The sequence below is a fragment of the Salvelinus alpinus genome, chromosome 2 (assembly GCF_045679555.1).
Source record: "Salvelinus alpinus chromosome 2, SLU_Salpinus.1, whole genome shotgun sequence".
In the NCBI taxonomy this organism is placed as follows: Eukaryota; Metazoa; Chordata; class Actinopteri; order Salmoniformes; family Salmonidae; genus Salvelinus; species Salvelinus alpinus.
The window spans coordinates 84,310,129-84,325,005 of record NC_092087.1 but is presented as its reverse complement, the minus strand read 5'-3'; the positions used below and the strand labels follow the sequence as shown (position 1 = coordinate 84,325,005).

Below are 14,877 nucleotides of genomic sequence, written 5' to 3'. Positions count from 1 at the left end.
AAACCCTTGAAGGTGTTCTGTCACAAAATGACCTCCATACTTCCTGAAGGTAAACTGATACCGGTTACCTTCAGGTGACCCCCGGGACACTATTGCGGGTCGTAGAGAAAAACAGATACTGCTTTCTTCAGAATCTCCCCTTTCCACAGTGGGATCAAACGTGTTCGTGAGAGTCTCATCTTTCCATATTCTATAGACTAAACCGTTCAGACGCTACAGACGTTTTCGTGAGAAGATCGCTTTTCGTGTCTCGTGGTCTGACAAACACCGCTCTAGCTCTGTCACCTTTCATCGCAGCTGCAGAAGGGCAATATCGGCGGATTCAGATATAAACAGATATCTCTAGCTTAAATTGACAGATGTTAATGGGTATTTTTTTTATTATGTTACTTAGATTGACGCACCGGTACCTCAATCGACTCTAGGGAGTTAAAGGGGCAATCTGGGATTGGTATATCCATTTGTTGCTGTTTGAATCCCAGATTGCCATATTATTGTGGTGTGTGAGGTATGGGTATGTTTTACATAGATCCATACATTCATAGATATGTATATAGATATGCATGCATAGCTGTGGTTCGATAGGATGGTAACAGGTGAGTGAATAGAGACAGACAGTTAGTGTTCATTGCTTTGTGTTACACAGAGTCATAAATAGTGTTTTGTCTTGTAGACTACTTTGTTCGTTTAAAAACTTCTTACGGCTGAAATCCCGTTAACGGGATCGATATGACAACAGCCAGTGAAAGTGCAGGGCGCCAACTTCAAACAACAGAAATCTCATAATTAAAATTCCTCAAACATACAAGGATTATACACCATTTTAAAGATACACTTGTTGTTAATCCCACAACAGTGTCCGATTTCAAAAAGGCTTTACAACGAAAGCATACCATGCGATTATGTTAGGTCAGCACCTAGTCACAGAAAAACAGCAATGTTTTCAGCCAAAGAGAGGAGTCACAAAAAGCAGAAATAGAGATAAAATTAATCACTAACCTTTGATGATCTTCATCAGATGACACTCATAGGACTTCATGTTACACAATACATGTATGTTTTGTTCGATAAAGTTCATATTTATATCCAAAAATCTCAGTTTACATAGGCGCGTTATGTTCAGTAATGTTTTGCTTCCAAAACATCCAGTATTTTTGCAGAGAGCCACATCAATTTACAGAAATACTCATAATAAACATTGATAAAAGATACAAGTGTTATGCATGGAATTATAGATATACTTCTCCTTAATGCAATGTGTCAGATTTCAAAAAAGCCCTTACGGAAAAAGCACACCATGCAATAATCTGAGTACAGCGCTCAGGCACCAAAACAAGCCATACAGATACCCGCCATGTTGTGGAGTCAACAGAAGTCAGAATTAGCATTATAAATATTCACTTACCTTTGATGATCTTCATCAGAATGCACTCTCAGGAATCCCAGTTCCACAATAAATGTTTGTTTTGTTTGATAAAGTCCATCATTTATGTCCAAATACCTCCTTTTTGTTCGCGCGTTTAGTTCACAAATCCAAATTCATGAGGCGCACTAGGTCCAGACGAAAAGTCAAAAAATCGTAGAAACATGTCAAACGATGTATAGAATCAATCTTTAGGATGTTTTTAACATAAATCTTCAATAATGTTCCAACCGGTCAATTCCTTTGTCTTTAGAAATGCATTGGAACGCAGGTCACTCTCACGGCCACACGCGTGACCAGCTCATGGCCTTCTGCCAGACACCTGATGGAAACAGCTCTCATTTGCTCCCCCTTCACAGTAGATGCCTGAAACAAGGTTCTAAAGAGTGTTGACATCTAGTGGAAGCCCTAGGAAGTGCAATTGGACCAAATTGACACTGTATCTTGGATAGGCAAAGAGTTGAAAAACTACAAACCTCAGATTTCCCACTTCCTGGTTGGATGTTTTCTCAGGTTTTTGCCTGCATATGAGTTCTGTTATACTCACAGACATCATTCAAACAGTTTTAGAAAGTTCAGCGTGTTTTCTATCCAAATCTACTAATAATATGCATATCTTAGCTTCTGGGCCTGAGTAGCAGGCAGTTTTCTCTGGGCACCTTATTCTTCCAAGCTACTCAATACTGCCCCCCAGCTATAAGAAGTTAAAACGACAAAGAAGAAATAGCCATTGAGTTTACCACTCATATCATATAGTTGCTGTTATAAATGCTGATTGGCTGAAAGACGTGCTATATCAGACCGTATACATCTCATGTCATATAGTTTCTGTTGATCTGCTCAGGGAATTGTCTATATGTTTTTATACCACTTCTAAACACTTTTCTACCTCTCATGACAGTACTACATCTATTAATGATATCAATATGATACTATGATTGTGCTCACAGTAAATACTGATGTGATACTGATAAACCTCTCAGTAGAAATGAAGAATGTATTATTATGTTGTGTATAACATGGCCATCTTGAATGTAATGTCTCTGAAAAATCATGTGGAAAGTGGCTGATGTTCCAGACTATTTTTTGTTCATTTAAGATTACATTTATTTAACCAGACAATTCAATAACATATTTAAATAATAATGTTGATAATATGTGTTTTAAACAAATGTAGTGCTGGTTTATTGCACAGACCAATTTTGCAGTTAAAATAATTTTTTGGTTTTGTAAATGATCATTATTCTAAGTTAGAATTAAAAAAATGTATAAGGCAGCTGAATTGTATTACAATCTTATTGACAGCAACAGATAAAGATATCTATTGTCTAACATAGACTGTTGTTTGACTGTTTGTGTTTTTGATATTTCATAGTTAAATAAAGGTTCAAATAAAACATTAAACGGACTGTGTTGTGAGTTATCCATTCTACAAACACTCCCATTGGACCAATTTACGAATAGAGGACATAGGCATAGCTGTTGTGGGATCCGGGGGCCGGGCTGTTGCTAGGCGTCGACTGGTGATGTCATTAGAGCCTACCTGCGTTACCTATGCCCTGAGAGTGTGTACGGTGCTACAGGCTTAACGAGGACTATTCTTAAATGTTTCATGTTTTGACAGTTACCAGAGAGAGAATAAATGTCTCACAATCAATCATTTGAATGCGTTCAATAAATACGTTTATATTTTAGGCTATTGCTATTATTGGTTAAAGTTTAGGCTACTAGCCTATATAGTCCAATGGGAATTCGGGAGATCCAACGCACTTTAGGAAATATTGACCGAGGGCTCTAGCCTACCTTTGGACTAGCAAATAAAAGGTAGAGTTGTCTCGCCTGTCGTTACTAGCGGTCGTTACCGACATGTCTGACTGGACGGATATTCTACCGAAATACATGAAGAAATAAAACGCTCCAACTATCCACCACCGGTCTTTTTTGGACGGAGATGGTCTCGCGCGGAATAACGGATTTGTGAAGCTATGGCGCTCGGGCACGGCTCCAAAAAGTCGCGCTCCTGTGATTTGGAGGTAGCACCAGCTCCTGTGGACCTGCCATTGGAATGGGTCAGTAGGCTATATAACTATTGAGATATTGACCATGTGGGCCTATGATTTAGTTACTATATAAAATAAATAATATATGTATTTTATGTTCAATGCACATTGGTTTAGTCATTTTATAATAGCCTATAGTTTATTTTATAAGAAAAATGCTCTGTCCAGGGCTTCAGGCTTCACCTACATTTACTATAGCTATCTGCAGGCCTTATGCTGGTTTATGCTGCAGGAAGAAGTTGACAATAGACACAGATCTGGGGTCAGTTTAATCTCCTCAAATCCCAAACTTAACCTATGAATGGGGAATGGTACAACTGACCTTAGATCAATGTCAGTTTTAGTTCTAGCTTTAGCATGAGGCCTCTGCACTAGTCTGTGCAGAATCCTCATCCACTGTTCTTACAGACCTGATTATACAGTATAATACTGTAAACTCTGATCCGAGGCCAGTTGTTAACTGGGGCGCATTGTGTGTTGTTGTTGTTGTTTACAGGTGGGGCCCGGTAACGAAGCCTCTGTGACGTCCTCTAAGATGTTGAGACGACCCTGCAGGTGTCTCCTAGTCTTCCTTATTATCGTCACCATCATCATCCTCTCGGGAGGAGCAACTCTGGCATGGTACTTCCTGGGTGAGCAAGGGATTTTGGGAAAATAACCTGGGACACACATACATACACACACACACACACACACACACACACACACACACACACACACACACACACACACACACACACACACACACACACACACACACACACACACACACACACACACACTCTATGACTGGCTATCTGATATGTAACATGCCAGTAAGTCTCTCCCCCATCCATCCCTCCCTCCAGAGTACAGTGTGTGGGTACTGGAGCCCAGGGTACAGCAGCAGTATACTGCTAGACTCTCTATCCTCAACAGGAACTACTCCTCTGGTCTCTCCTCTCACACCAGCCCAGCCTTCACAGCCCAGGCAAAGGAAGTACAAGATATGGTATAGGACAAGGGATAATGGAAAATAACCTGGACACTCACTCACACATGCACCCCCCCCACACACACACAATGTCTCTGTATTGTCTTTATGTTTCACAACTTTTTATTTTCAATTTAAATCCTCTGTTGCTCTGACTATTGCGCTCTCTCTCTCTCTCTCTCTCTCTCTCTCTCTCTCTCTCTCTCTCTCTCTCTCTCTCTCTCTCTCCCTCTTCTCTCTCTCTCTCTTCCCCCGCCATCTCTCTCTCACTCTCTGTCTCTCAGGTGAGGAGGATAGTGAAGGGCTCAGACCTATCTCGCTACTTCAACTCCACCAAAGTCTTTGCTTTTGGGTACATAAAACCAGATCTAGAAAGACAGGTCTACATACATATCTGTGTCATGTATTTCTATACCTAGTACTGTATATCTATGACTCTAAATATACAGTTGAAGTCGGAAGTTTACATACACCTTAGCCAAATACATTTAAACTCTGTTTTTCACAATTTCACAATTTCACAATTCCTGACACTTAATCCTAGTAAAAATTCCCTGTCTTTGGTCAGTTAGAATCACCACTTTATTTTAAGAATGTGACATTTCAGAATAATAGTAGAGAGAATGATTTATTTCAGCTTTTATTTATTTCATCACATTCCCAGTGGGTCAGAAGTTTACATACACTCAATTAGTAGTTGGTAGCATTGCCTTTACATTGTTTAACTTGGGTCTGTGATGCACTTAAGCGTAGTGGGTGCGGAGTCAGGCGCAGGAGGCAGAAAGTACTGAGTAGTGCTTTATTAGGCACAGGGAAAATACGTGCGCGCCAACACTCACGGGCGCAAACAAACACGATACCCAAAACCAGGACCTAACAAGTCCAGAGGGATAACCCCAAAACGAACCACGCTACCAAAACACTACCACACACAAACACAGTGGAAAAAATAAGCCCGCACAAAGAGCAGGCGGTCCGACCAGCTTAAATAGCCCAACTAAATGTAAAAAGAAACAGGTGTAACTAATAAGACAAAACCAACAGAAAAGGAAAAGGGATCGGTGGCAGCTAGTAGACCGGTGACGACGACCACCGAGCGCTGCCCGAACAGGAAGAGGAGCCACCTTCGGTAGGAGTCGTGACAGGGTCAATGTGTTGGGTAGCCTTCCACAAGCTTCCCACAATAAATTGGGGAAATTTTGGCCCATTCTTCCTGACAGAGCTGGTGTAACTGAATCAGGTTTGTAGGCCTCCTTGCTCGCACACGCGTTTTCAGTTCTGCCCACAAATTTTCTATATGATTGAGGTCAGGGCTTTGTGATGGCCACTCCAATACCTTGACTCTGTTGTCAATTGTCCATTTGGAAGACCCATTTGCGACCAAGCTTTAACTTCCTGACTGATGTCTTGAGATGTCTTCAATATATCCACCTAATTTCCCCTCCTCATGATGCCATCTATTTTGGGAAGTGCACCAGTCCCTCCTGCAGCAAAGCACCCCCACAACATGATGCTGCCACCCCTGTGCTTCACGGTTGGGATAGTGTTCTTCGGCTTGCAATAATAACGATGGTCATTATGGCCAAACAGTTCTATTTTTGTTTCATCTGACCAGAGGACATTTCTCCAAAAAGTACGATCTTTCTCCCCATGTGCAGTTGCAAACCGTAGTCTGTTTTTTTTATGGTGGTTTTGGAACAGGTGCTTCTTCCTTGCTGAGCGGCCTTTCAGGTTATGTCAATATAGGACTCGTTTTATTGTTCTGGGATTGATTTGCACTTTTCGCACCAAAGTACGTTCATCTCTAGGAGACAGAACGCATCTCCTTCCTGAGCAGTATGACGGCTGTGTGGTCCCATGGTGTTTATACTTGCGTACTATTGTTTGTACAGATGAACGTGGTACCTTCAGGCGTTTGGAAATTGCTTCCAAGGAAGAACCAGAATTGTGGAGATCTACAAAAAAAAAAGGTCTTGGCTGATTTCTTTTAATTTTCCCATGATGTCATGCAAAGAGGCACTGAGTTTGAAGGTAGACCTTGAAATACATCCACAGGTACACCTCCAATTGACTCAAATGATGTCAATTAGCCTATCAGAAGCTTCTAAAGCCATGACATCATTTTCTGGAATTTTCCAAGCTGTTTAAAGGCACAGTCAACTTAGTGTATATAAACTTCTGACCCACTGGAATTGTGATACAGTGAATTATAAGTGAAAAAATCTGTCTGTACATGGTTGTTGGAAAAATGACTTGTGTCATGCACAAAGTAGATGTCCTAACCGACTTGCCAAAGCTATAGTTTTTTAACAAGAAATTTGTGGAGTGGTTGAAAAATGAGTTTTAATGACCCCAACCTAAGTGTATTTAAACTTTCGACTTCAACTGTATCTAAGTATTAAACATACCTACCCACACAACATTGACGCACAGTATACACGTACATGTGTATCTATATCATGTAGCCTGTATCTTTACAGTACCAGTCAAAAGTTTGGACAAACCTACTCATTCCAAGGTAGGGGGGGGTAAACAGAAGGTAGCCCTATTTGCTAAAAGACCAAGTCCATATTATGGCAAGAACAGCTCAAATAATCAAAGAGAAACGACAGTCCGTCATTACTTTATGACATGAAGGTTAGTCAATACGGAACATTTCAAATAATTTCAATGTTTCTTCCAGTGCAGTCACAAAAACCATCAAGCTCTATGATGAAACTGTCTCTCATGAAGACCGCCGCAGGAAGACCCAGAGTTACCTCTGCTGCAGAAGATAAGTTCATTAGAGTTACCAGCCTCAGAAATCAACAATTAACTGCACCTCAGATTGCAGCCCAAATAATTGCTTCTCAGAGTTCAAGTAACAGACACATCTCAACATCAACTGTTCAGAGGAGACTCCGTGAATCAGGCCTTCATGGTCGATTTGCTGCAAAGAAACACAACTAAAGGACACCAATAAGAAGAAGAGACTTGCTTGGGCCAAGAAACACAAGCAATGGACATTAGACTGGTGGAAACCTGTCCTTTGGTCTGATGAGTCCAAATGTGATATTTTTGGTTCCAACTACCGTGTCTTTGTGAGACTCAGAGTACGTGAACAAATGATCTCCACATGTGTGGTTCCCACTGTGAAGCATGGAGGAGGAGGTGTGATTGAGTGGGGGTGCTTTGCTGGTGACACTGTCTGTGATTTATTTAGAATTCAAGGCAAACTTAACAAGCATAGCTACCACAGCATTCTGCAGTGATACGCCATCCCATCTGGTTTGCGCTTAGTCGGACGATCATTTGTTTTTCAACAGGTCAATGACCCAACACACCTCCGGGCTGTGTAAGGGCTATTTGACCAAGAAGGAGAGTGATGGAGTGCTGCATCAGATGACCGGGCCTCCACAATCCTCTGACCTCAACCCAATTGAGATGGTTAGGGATGAGTTGGACTGCAGAGTGAAGGAAAAGCAGCCAACAATTGCTCAGCATATCTGGGAAATCCTTCATGACTGTTGCAATGCAATCCAGCAGCATACCACTCTGCATCCTACTGCTGGCTTGCTTCTGAAGCTAAGCAGGGTTGGTCCAGGTCAGTCACTAGATGGGAGACCATATGCTGCTGGAAGTGGTGTTGGAGGGCCAGTAGGAGGCACTCTTTCCCCAGGTCAAAACAACTATCCAAATACCCCAGGGCAGTGATTGGGGACATTGCCCTGTAGGGTGCCATCTTTCAGATGGGACATTAAATGGGTGTCTTGAGTCTCTATGGTCACTAAAGATCGCTTGGCACATATGGTAAGAGTAGGGGTGTTAACCCTGGTGTCCTGGCTAAATTCCCAAGCCATCATGGTCACCTAATCATCCCCAGCTCTCAATTGGCTCCTTCATCACCACCTCCTCTCCCCTGTAACTATTCCCCAGGTTGTTGCTGTAAATGAGAATGTGTTCTCAGTCAACTTACCTGGTAAAATAATAATACATTTCAGGTGACTACCTCATGAAGCTGGATGAGAGAATGTGTTCTCAGTCAACTTACCTGGTAAAATAATAATACATTCCAGGTGACTACCTCATGAAGCTGGATGAGAGAATGTGAAGTGTGTGCGAAGCTGTCATCAAGGCAAAGGTTGGCTACTTTGAAGAATTTCAAATATTTGTTGAACACTTTTTTGGTTTCTACATGATTCCATATGTGTTATTTCATAGTTTTGATGTATTCACTATTATTCTACAATGTAGAATAGAGTAAAAATAAAGAAAAACCCTTGAATGAGTAGGTGTGTCCTAACTTTTGACTGGTACTGTATTTTGAACTATAAAACATTCTTGCAATGCCCACACAAACTTTCGATCCAGCTGTTATCAGCTCACTGTGTCCCTGCTCCCTTGTTTCCCTAGGGAGGGAAGTGTGGCGGCACACTTCTGGCTGGTACTGTCAGTCCCCGGCAGCCATGTTGGTAAGGTAACTATGGAGCAAGTCAGCAGCTGCCTACAGAGTCTACTAGGGGCCTACAGAGGGAGCGACAGAGAGGAGACTGCTAACTATGGAGGATATCTGTTGCATCTTCCCTCTTTCTCTATCACAGGTGAGCGGGAGAGGAATGTGGGGAAGGACCAGTGTTTTTATTATTCTTTGTGTTTAGTTGATCCTTGTATTATTTCTGCCTCATCATGTTGTTTTCTGTTTGCTTGCTTGTTTGTTTGTTTTTAACCCCTCAGAAACAGACTCCAAAGTTGTAGAACTTTTGAAAGCTTCATTTGGTATGATTTATTTGATCTTCTCCTCACTTTCTGCATTATTTTAGAAGCATTAAGAAGTGCTTGAACTATGTCAATTGTAGGTACACTTGAAATTAGTGAGGAGTGTTCATCTCTTCCTGTTACTCTCTTTCTCTCTCCCTCCTTCCTCCTCCCTGCCCCCTCCACAGACTGCTACAGGTACCAGGTGGTCAGTTCCAGCACAGCGGTGGCTATGAGGGGACCTAACACCCAGCGCTCGTCCTGCCTTTGGCACCTCAGGGCCCCGCAAGGCTCCAGCACCCAGAGTTTCAGACTGGAGCTGAGGATGGAGTGGCTGCTACCGGAGTGTAGAGATAGACTGGCTGTCTATGATGGTTTAACACCTACTGATACTCACCTCATCACCTCGTAAGGTTATAAATACATATACAGCTATTGGATTTGACCTGTATTCTCGCACCAAAATATTCCTGCAGCAACAGGTTTTTAAAGTTTGCTTGATTAGTTGTTAGGGTATTAGCTGGCCAAAATTAGGCTACATGGAAAGTGCAATACTGTTAATATAATCGTGTGTGTGTGTGAGTTTTCAGTGAATTCATGTAAATCATGAAACTCGTCTTCATTTCCTGAGGTGCGTGAAAATTCTTACCACCAAAACATCAAATTAAGATCCTATATCTGTACAATACATGTAACTGCCAAAATAACTGCCAAATTGTCCATTACAGTATTTTAGCAAACATGGCTACAATAAGAGATCTCAGTGACTTTGAAAGAGAGGTCTCAAAGGAGCATAGGGGGTTTAAATGGTGTGTGTGTGTGTGTGTGTGTGTGTGTGTGTGTGTGTGTGTGTGTGTGTGTGTGTGTGTGTGTGTGTGTGTGTGTGTGTGTGTGTGTGTGTGTGTGTGTGTGTGTGTGTGTGTGTGTGTGTGTGTGTGTGTGTCTCAGTCACCAGATCTCAACCCAATTGAAAACTTATGGGAGATTCTGGAGTGGCACCTGAGACAGTGTTTTCCACCACCATCAACAAAATAACAAATGATGGAATTTCTTGTGGAAGAACTGTGCCGCATCCAATAGAGTTTCAGAATCTATGCCAAGGTGCATTGAAGCGACTCGTGGTGGACCAACACCATATTAAGACACTATGCTGGTGTTTCCTTTATTTGGTCAGTTACCTGTTCATCCAGTACAGACAGACAGAGTGTAAAGACAGACTACATGATGCTTTAACACCAACAGTTAGTCACCTCATCCCCTAGTGACTTCATGTTGATGTTCTATATGCTGACATCCTCACACCACAGACACACACATTATCATATTTAGCTCTCTCGCTCTCTCTCTCTCTCTCTCTCTCTCTCTCTCTCTCTCTCTCTCTCTCTCTCCCTCCCTCCCTCCCTCCCTCCATCCCTCCCTCCCTCCCACCACCACCACCAGTCTGTATGGCTGCAGCAGACAAGAGCGTGTTGTTCATGTGTTGTCATCAGGAGAGTGGATGACAGTGGTCTGGAAACAGGGTCTCTACAACTACAAAGACCCCTTCTCCCTGTCTGCACAGGCCTGGACCACTGAAGGTGAGGTTTATGTGGTTATTATTAAAATGTTTCAACTGAGAGTTATATGTTGCTCTCTTATACAAGGACTTTCTCCCCCTCTCTCCCTCTCTGTCACCATCCCTCTCACTCTCTCTCTCCCTCTCACTCCCTCTCTCTCCCCCTCTCTCCCTCTCTCTCTCCCACTCTCTCCCCATCCCTCTCTCTCACTCCCCATCCCTCTCTCTCCCTCTCCCTCTCTCTCCCCCATCCCTCTCACTCCCTCTCTCTCCCCCATCCCTCTCACTCCCTCTCTCTCCCCATCCCTCTCACTCCCACTCTCTCCCTCTCTCTCCCCATCCCTCTCACTCCCTCTCTCCCCCTCTCTCCCCCATCCCTCTCACTCCCTCTCTCTCCCTCTCACTCCCTCTCTCTCCCCATCCCCCTCTCTCCCCCATCACCCTCTCTCCCCCATCCCTCTCACTCCCTCTCTCTCCCATCTCTCTCCCCATCTCTCTCACTCCCTCTCACTCCCTCTCTCTCCCCATCTGCCTCTCTCCCCCATCCCCCTCTCTCCCCCATCCCTCTCACTCCCTCTCTCTCCCATCTCTCTCACTCCCTCTCTCTCCCTCTCTCTCCCCCATCCCCCTATCTCCCCCATCCCCCATACTCTCTCTCTCTCTCTCTCTCTCTCTCTCTCTCTCTCTCTCTCTCTCTCTCTCTCTCTCTCTCTCTCTCTCTCTCTCTCTCTCTCTCTCTCTCTTTGTCTTTCTCTCTCTTTCTCTCTCTTTCTCTCTCTTTCTCTCTCTTTCTCTCTCTCCCCATCTCTCCACCTCACCCTCTCTCTCTCTCTCTCTCTCTCTCTCTCTCTCTCAGTGTGTTCCTCCAACATAGAGCTGCAGCCAGTATCAGGGGTACAGGGTAGTCTACGTACCCCCTTCTATCCCAGCTACTACCCACCAGACACCAACTGTACCTGGACATTCACTGTGAGTGTTATACTGTACATCCCCTTCTACTGTCTTTTACTGTCTTATATTGTATTCTATTGTCTTCCACTGTCTTCTACTATCTTATATTGTATTATATTGTCTGCTGCTGTCTTATACTGTTTTATAATGTCTTATATTGTCTTCTACTGTCTTATATTGTCTTCTACTGTCTTCTACTGTCTTCTATTGTCTGCTACTGTCATCTACTGTCTTATATTGTCTTCTACTGTCTTATATTGTCTTCTACTGTCTTATATTGTCTGCTACTGTCTTTTACTATCTTCTACTATCTTGTATTGTATTGTCTTCTACTGTCTTCTATTGTATTACACTGTCTTCTACTGTCTTATATTGTCTTCTAATGTCTTCTACTATCTTCTATTGTATTATATTGTATTCTACTGTCTTCGACTATCACTGTATTATACTGTCTGCTACTGTCTTCTACTATGTTCTACTGTCTTATATTGTCTTCTACTGTCTTATATTGTCTGCTACTGTCTTTTACTATCTTCTACTATCTTGTATTGTATTGTCTTCTACTGTCTTCTATTGTATTACACTGTCTTCTACTGTCTGCTACTGTCTTCTACTGTCTTCTACTGTCTTATATTGTCTTCTACTGTCTTCTATTTTCTAATATTGTCTGCTACTGTCTTCTACTGTTTCTAACAAGTCATAACATGGGACCATTCTGTTCTATTCTGTTGTATTCAATGTTATATGTGTGTGTGTGTGTGTGTGTGTGTGTGTGTGTGTGTGTCCTAGGTGCCCTCTGCAGACTATGGACTATCTCTGGACTTTGAAGGTTATGAGCTGAGCAGGGCCAACTATAACCAGGCCTGTACACAGGGACAGTGGATGGTACAAAACCGCAGGTACACACACACACACACACACACACACACACACACACACACACACACACACACACACACACACACACACACACACACACACACACACACCTGTTTGATCCGTATCATTTGACCTGTGTCTCTGCCTCAGGTTCTGTGGGACGAGAGGTCTCCAGCCGTATGCTGAGCGCCTCTACCTCCTCTCCACGGCAACCAGCGTTGTCATGACGTCCGAGGTGTCAATCACAGGGCCTGGACTCCAGGTCCACTACAGCCTCTTCAACCAATCAGATCGTGAGTCTGGGGCCTGGATGACAGACATTGGTCAAGGGTTTGACCTCAGACCTAGAGTTAGGGTGAAGGTGCTATAGGTCATCTCTCTCTACGGACTGTCTGTCTGTTCAACCAATCAGATCGGGAGTTATTTTGAACAAGAGGTGTTTAGTGTGATTTCTAGGTTGTGTGCTGAAATGATGTTCCGTGACAGATGAAGAGATGAGAAAGTGGAAGAAATGATGTGCTTATGACATACAGTAAGGTGTGTTTGTATTACATACTACCGGTGGTAACAGGCTGCTGAAGGGAGGACGGCTCATAATAATGGCTGGAATGGAATGTTATGAGCCACATGGAAACCAGGTGTTTGATGTATTTGATACCATTCTACTGACTCCATTCCAACCATTATTATGAGCCGTCCTCCCCTCAGCAGCCTCCACTGGGTAGGAAGCATATTCATAAATAATACTTCCTACATTTGAAAGATGTTCATGTACTCTATTTGGGTGTCTTGAAAGTGCGTGTGTTCATGTGTTCCATCCTGTCCTGGTCAGTTCCTGTGTTCTCTAAATGGTCTGTGTGTTCCATCCTGTCCTGGTCAGTTCCTGTGTTCTCTAAATGGTCTGTGTGTTCCATCCTGTCCTGGTCAGTTCCTGTGTTCTCTAAATGGTCTGTGTGTTCCATCCTGTCCTGGTCAGTTCCTGTGTTCTCTAAATGGTCTGTGTGTTCCAGCCTGTCCTGGTCAGTTCCTGTGTACTCTAAATGGTCTGTGTGTTGCAGCCTGTACTGGTCAGTTCCTGTGTTCTCTAAATGGTCTGTGTGTTCCAGCCTGTCCTGGTCAGTTCCTGTGTACTCTAAATGGTCTGTGTGTTACAGCCTGTCCTGGTCAGTTCCTGTGTACTCTAAATGGTCTGTGTGTTGCAGCCTGTCCTGGTCAGTTCCTGTGTACTCTAAATGGTCTGTGTGTTACAGCCTGTCCTGGTCAGTTCCTGTGTACTCTAAATGGTCTGTGTGTTGCAGCCTGTCCTGGTCAATTCCTGTGTACTCTAAATGGTCTGTGTGTTGCAGCCTGTCCTGGTCAGTTCCTGTGTACTCTAAATGGTCTGTGTGTTCCAGCCTGTGACAGCATCAAAGACTGCCCCAACGGACTGGACGAGAGGAACTGTGGTCAGTTTACCAAGCTAAAACACATTCATGACATTTAAATTGTGAAACATTTATAAGGCATTTACATTTCATTGAGCCTAGTGCATGTAGCTATGATTGTTCAAAAGGCCAAATCCTCACTGGAAATCTCTGTGGAACTAAAATGTCTTCATACATTACTCAATGACATCTAGCGAGATGGGAGGAACATTCAACAATTAATAAAAATATATTAGTAATTATAAAAATGTTAAAAAGACCTGTTTCAAGTTAGAGACAATCACTGGGCTGTGTAGCATATATCACCAAATGGCTGATTAACACTCTGTGTGTGTGTGTGTGTATGTGTGTGTGTGTCCCAGTGTGTATAGCCCAGTACCAGTGTCCAGAGGACAGTCAGTGTGTTGACTACTTCAAGGTGTGTGACCAGCACCCAGACTGCCTTGAGGCCATGGATGAAGAGAACTGCACTGAGGGTAACTGTGTGTTTGTGTGTGTGTGTGTGTGTGTGTGTGTGTGTGTGTGTGTGTGTGTACAGGTTTGTGGTGTATTGATACATAATGTGTGTGTGTCTCTAGGTATGCAGTGTACAGACAAGACGTATGTGTGTGTGTGTGTGTGTGTCTCTAGGTTTGTGGTGTATTGATACATAATGTGTGTGTGTCTCTAGGTGTGCAGTGTACAGACAAGACGTATGTGTGTGCTGACGGGACGTGTCTGAAGAAGCCTAACCCAGAGTGTGACTTCATCACCGACTGTCCTGATGCCTCCGATGAGAGACACTGTGGTGAGAGAAGAAGACGCACACACACACACACACACACACACACACACACACACACACACACACACACACACACACACACACACACACACAC

At 43.2% G+C, this 14,877-nt stretch overlaps 1 protein-coding gene across 1 annotated transcript in view; it reads left to right on the top strand.

The window, feature by feature from the left end:
• Nucleotides 1–3,253: 3,253 nt before the first annotated feature.
• The window catches only part of LOC139567984 (transmembrane protease serine 6), a 16,842-nt gene continuing 5,218 nt past the window's right edge, over nucleotides 3,254–14,877 (top strand). Inside the window, exons 1-14 of the mRNA XM_071389630.1 lie at nucleotides 3,254–3,492; nucleotides 3,980–4,115; nucleotides 4,332–4,474; nucleotides 4,741–4,808; nucleotides 8,849–9,036; nucleotides 9,170–9,211; nucleotides 9,379–9,598; nucleotides 10,631–10,767; nucleotides 11,602–11,714; nucleotides 12,486–12,595; nucleotides 12,726–12,868; nucleotides 13,922–14,020; nucleotides 14,362–14,475; nucleotides 14,670–14,786. Of these exons, the coding sequence (XP_071245731.1) occupies nucleotides 3,409–3,492; nucleotides 3,980–4,115; nucleotides 4,332–4,474; nucleotides 4,741–4,808; nucleotides 8,849–9,036; nucleotides 9,170–9,211; nucleotides 9,379–9,598; nucleotides 10,631–10,767; nucleotides 11,602–11,714; nucleotides 12,486–12,595; nucleotides 12,726–12,868; nucleotides 13,922–14,020; nucleotides 14,362–14,475; nucleotides 14,670–14,786 (1,714 nt within the window). The 5' untranslated portion in view covers nucleotides 3,254–3,408. The remainder of the gene's footprint in view (nucleotides 3,493–3,979; nucleotides 4,116–4,331; nucleotides 4,475–4,740; nucleotides 4,809–8,848; nucleotides 9,037–9,169; nucleotides 9,212–9,378; nucleotides 9,599–10,630; nucleotides 10,768–11,601; nucleotides 11,715–12,485; nucleotides 12,596–12,725; nucleotides 12,869–13,921; nucleotides 14,021–14,361; nucleotides 14,476–14,669; nucleotides 14,787–14,877) is intronic.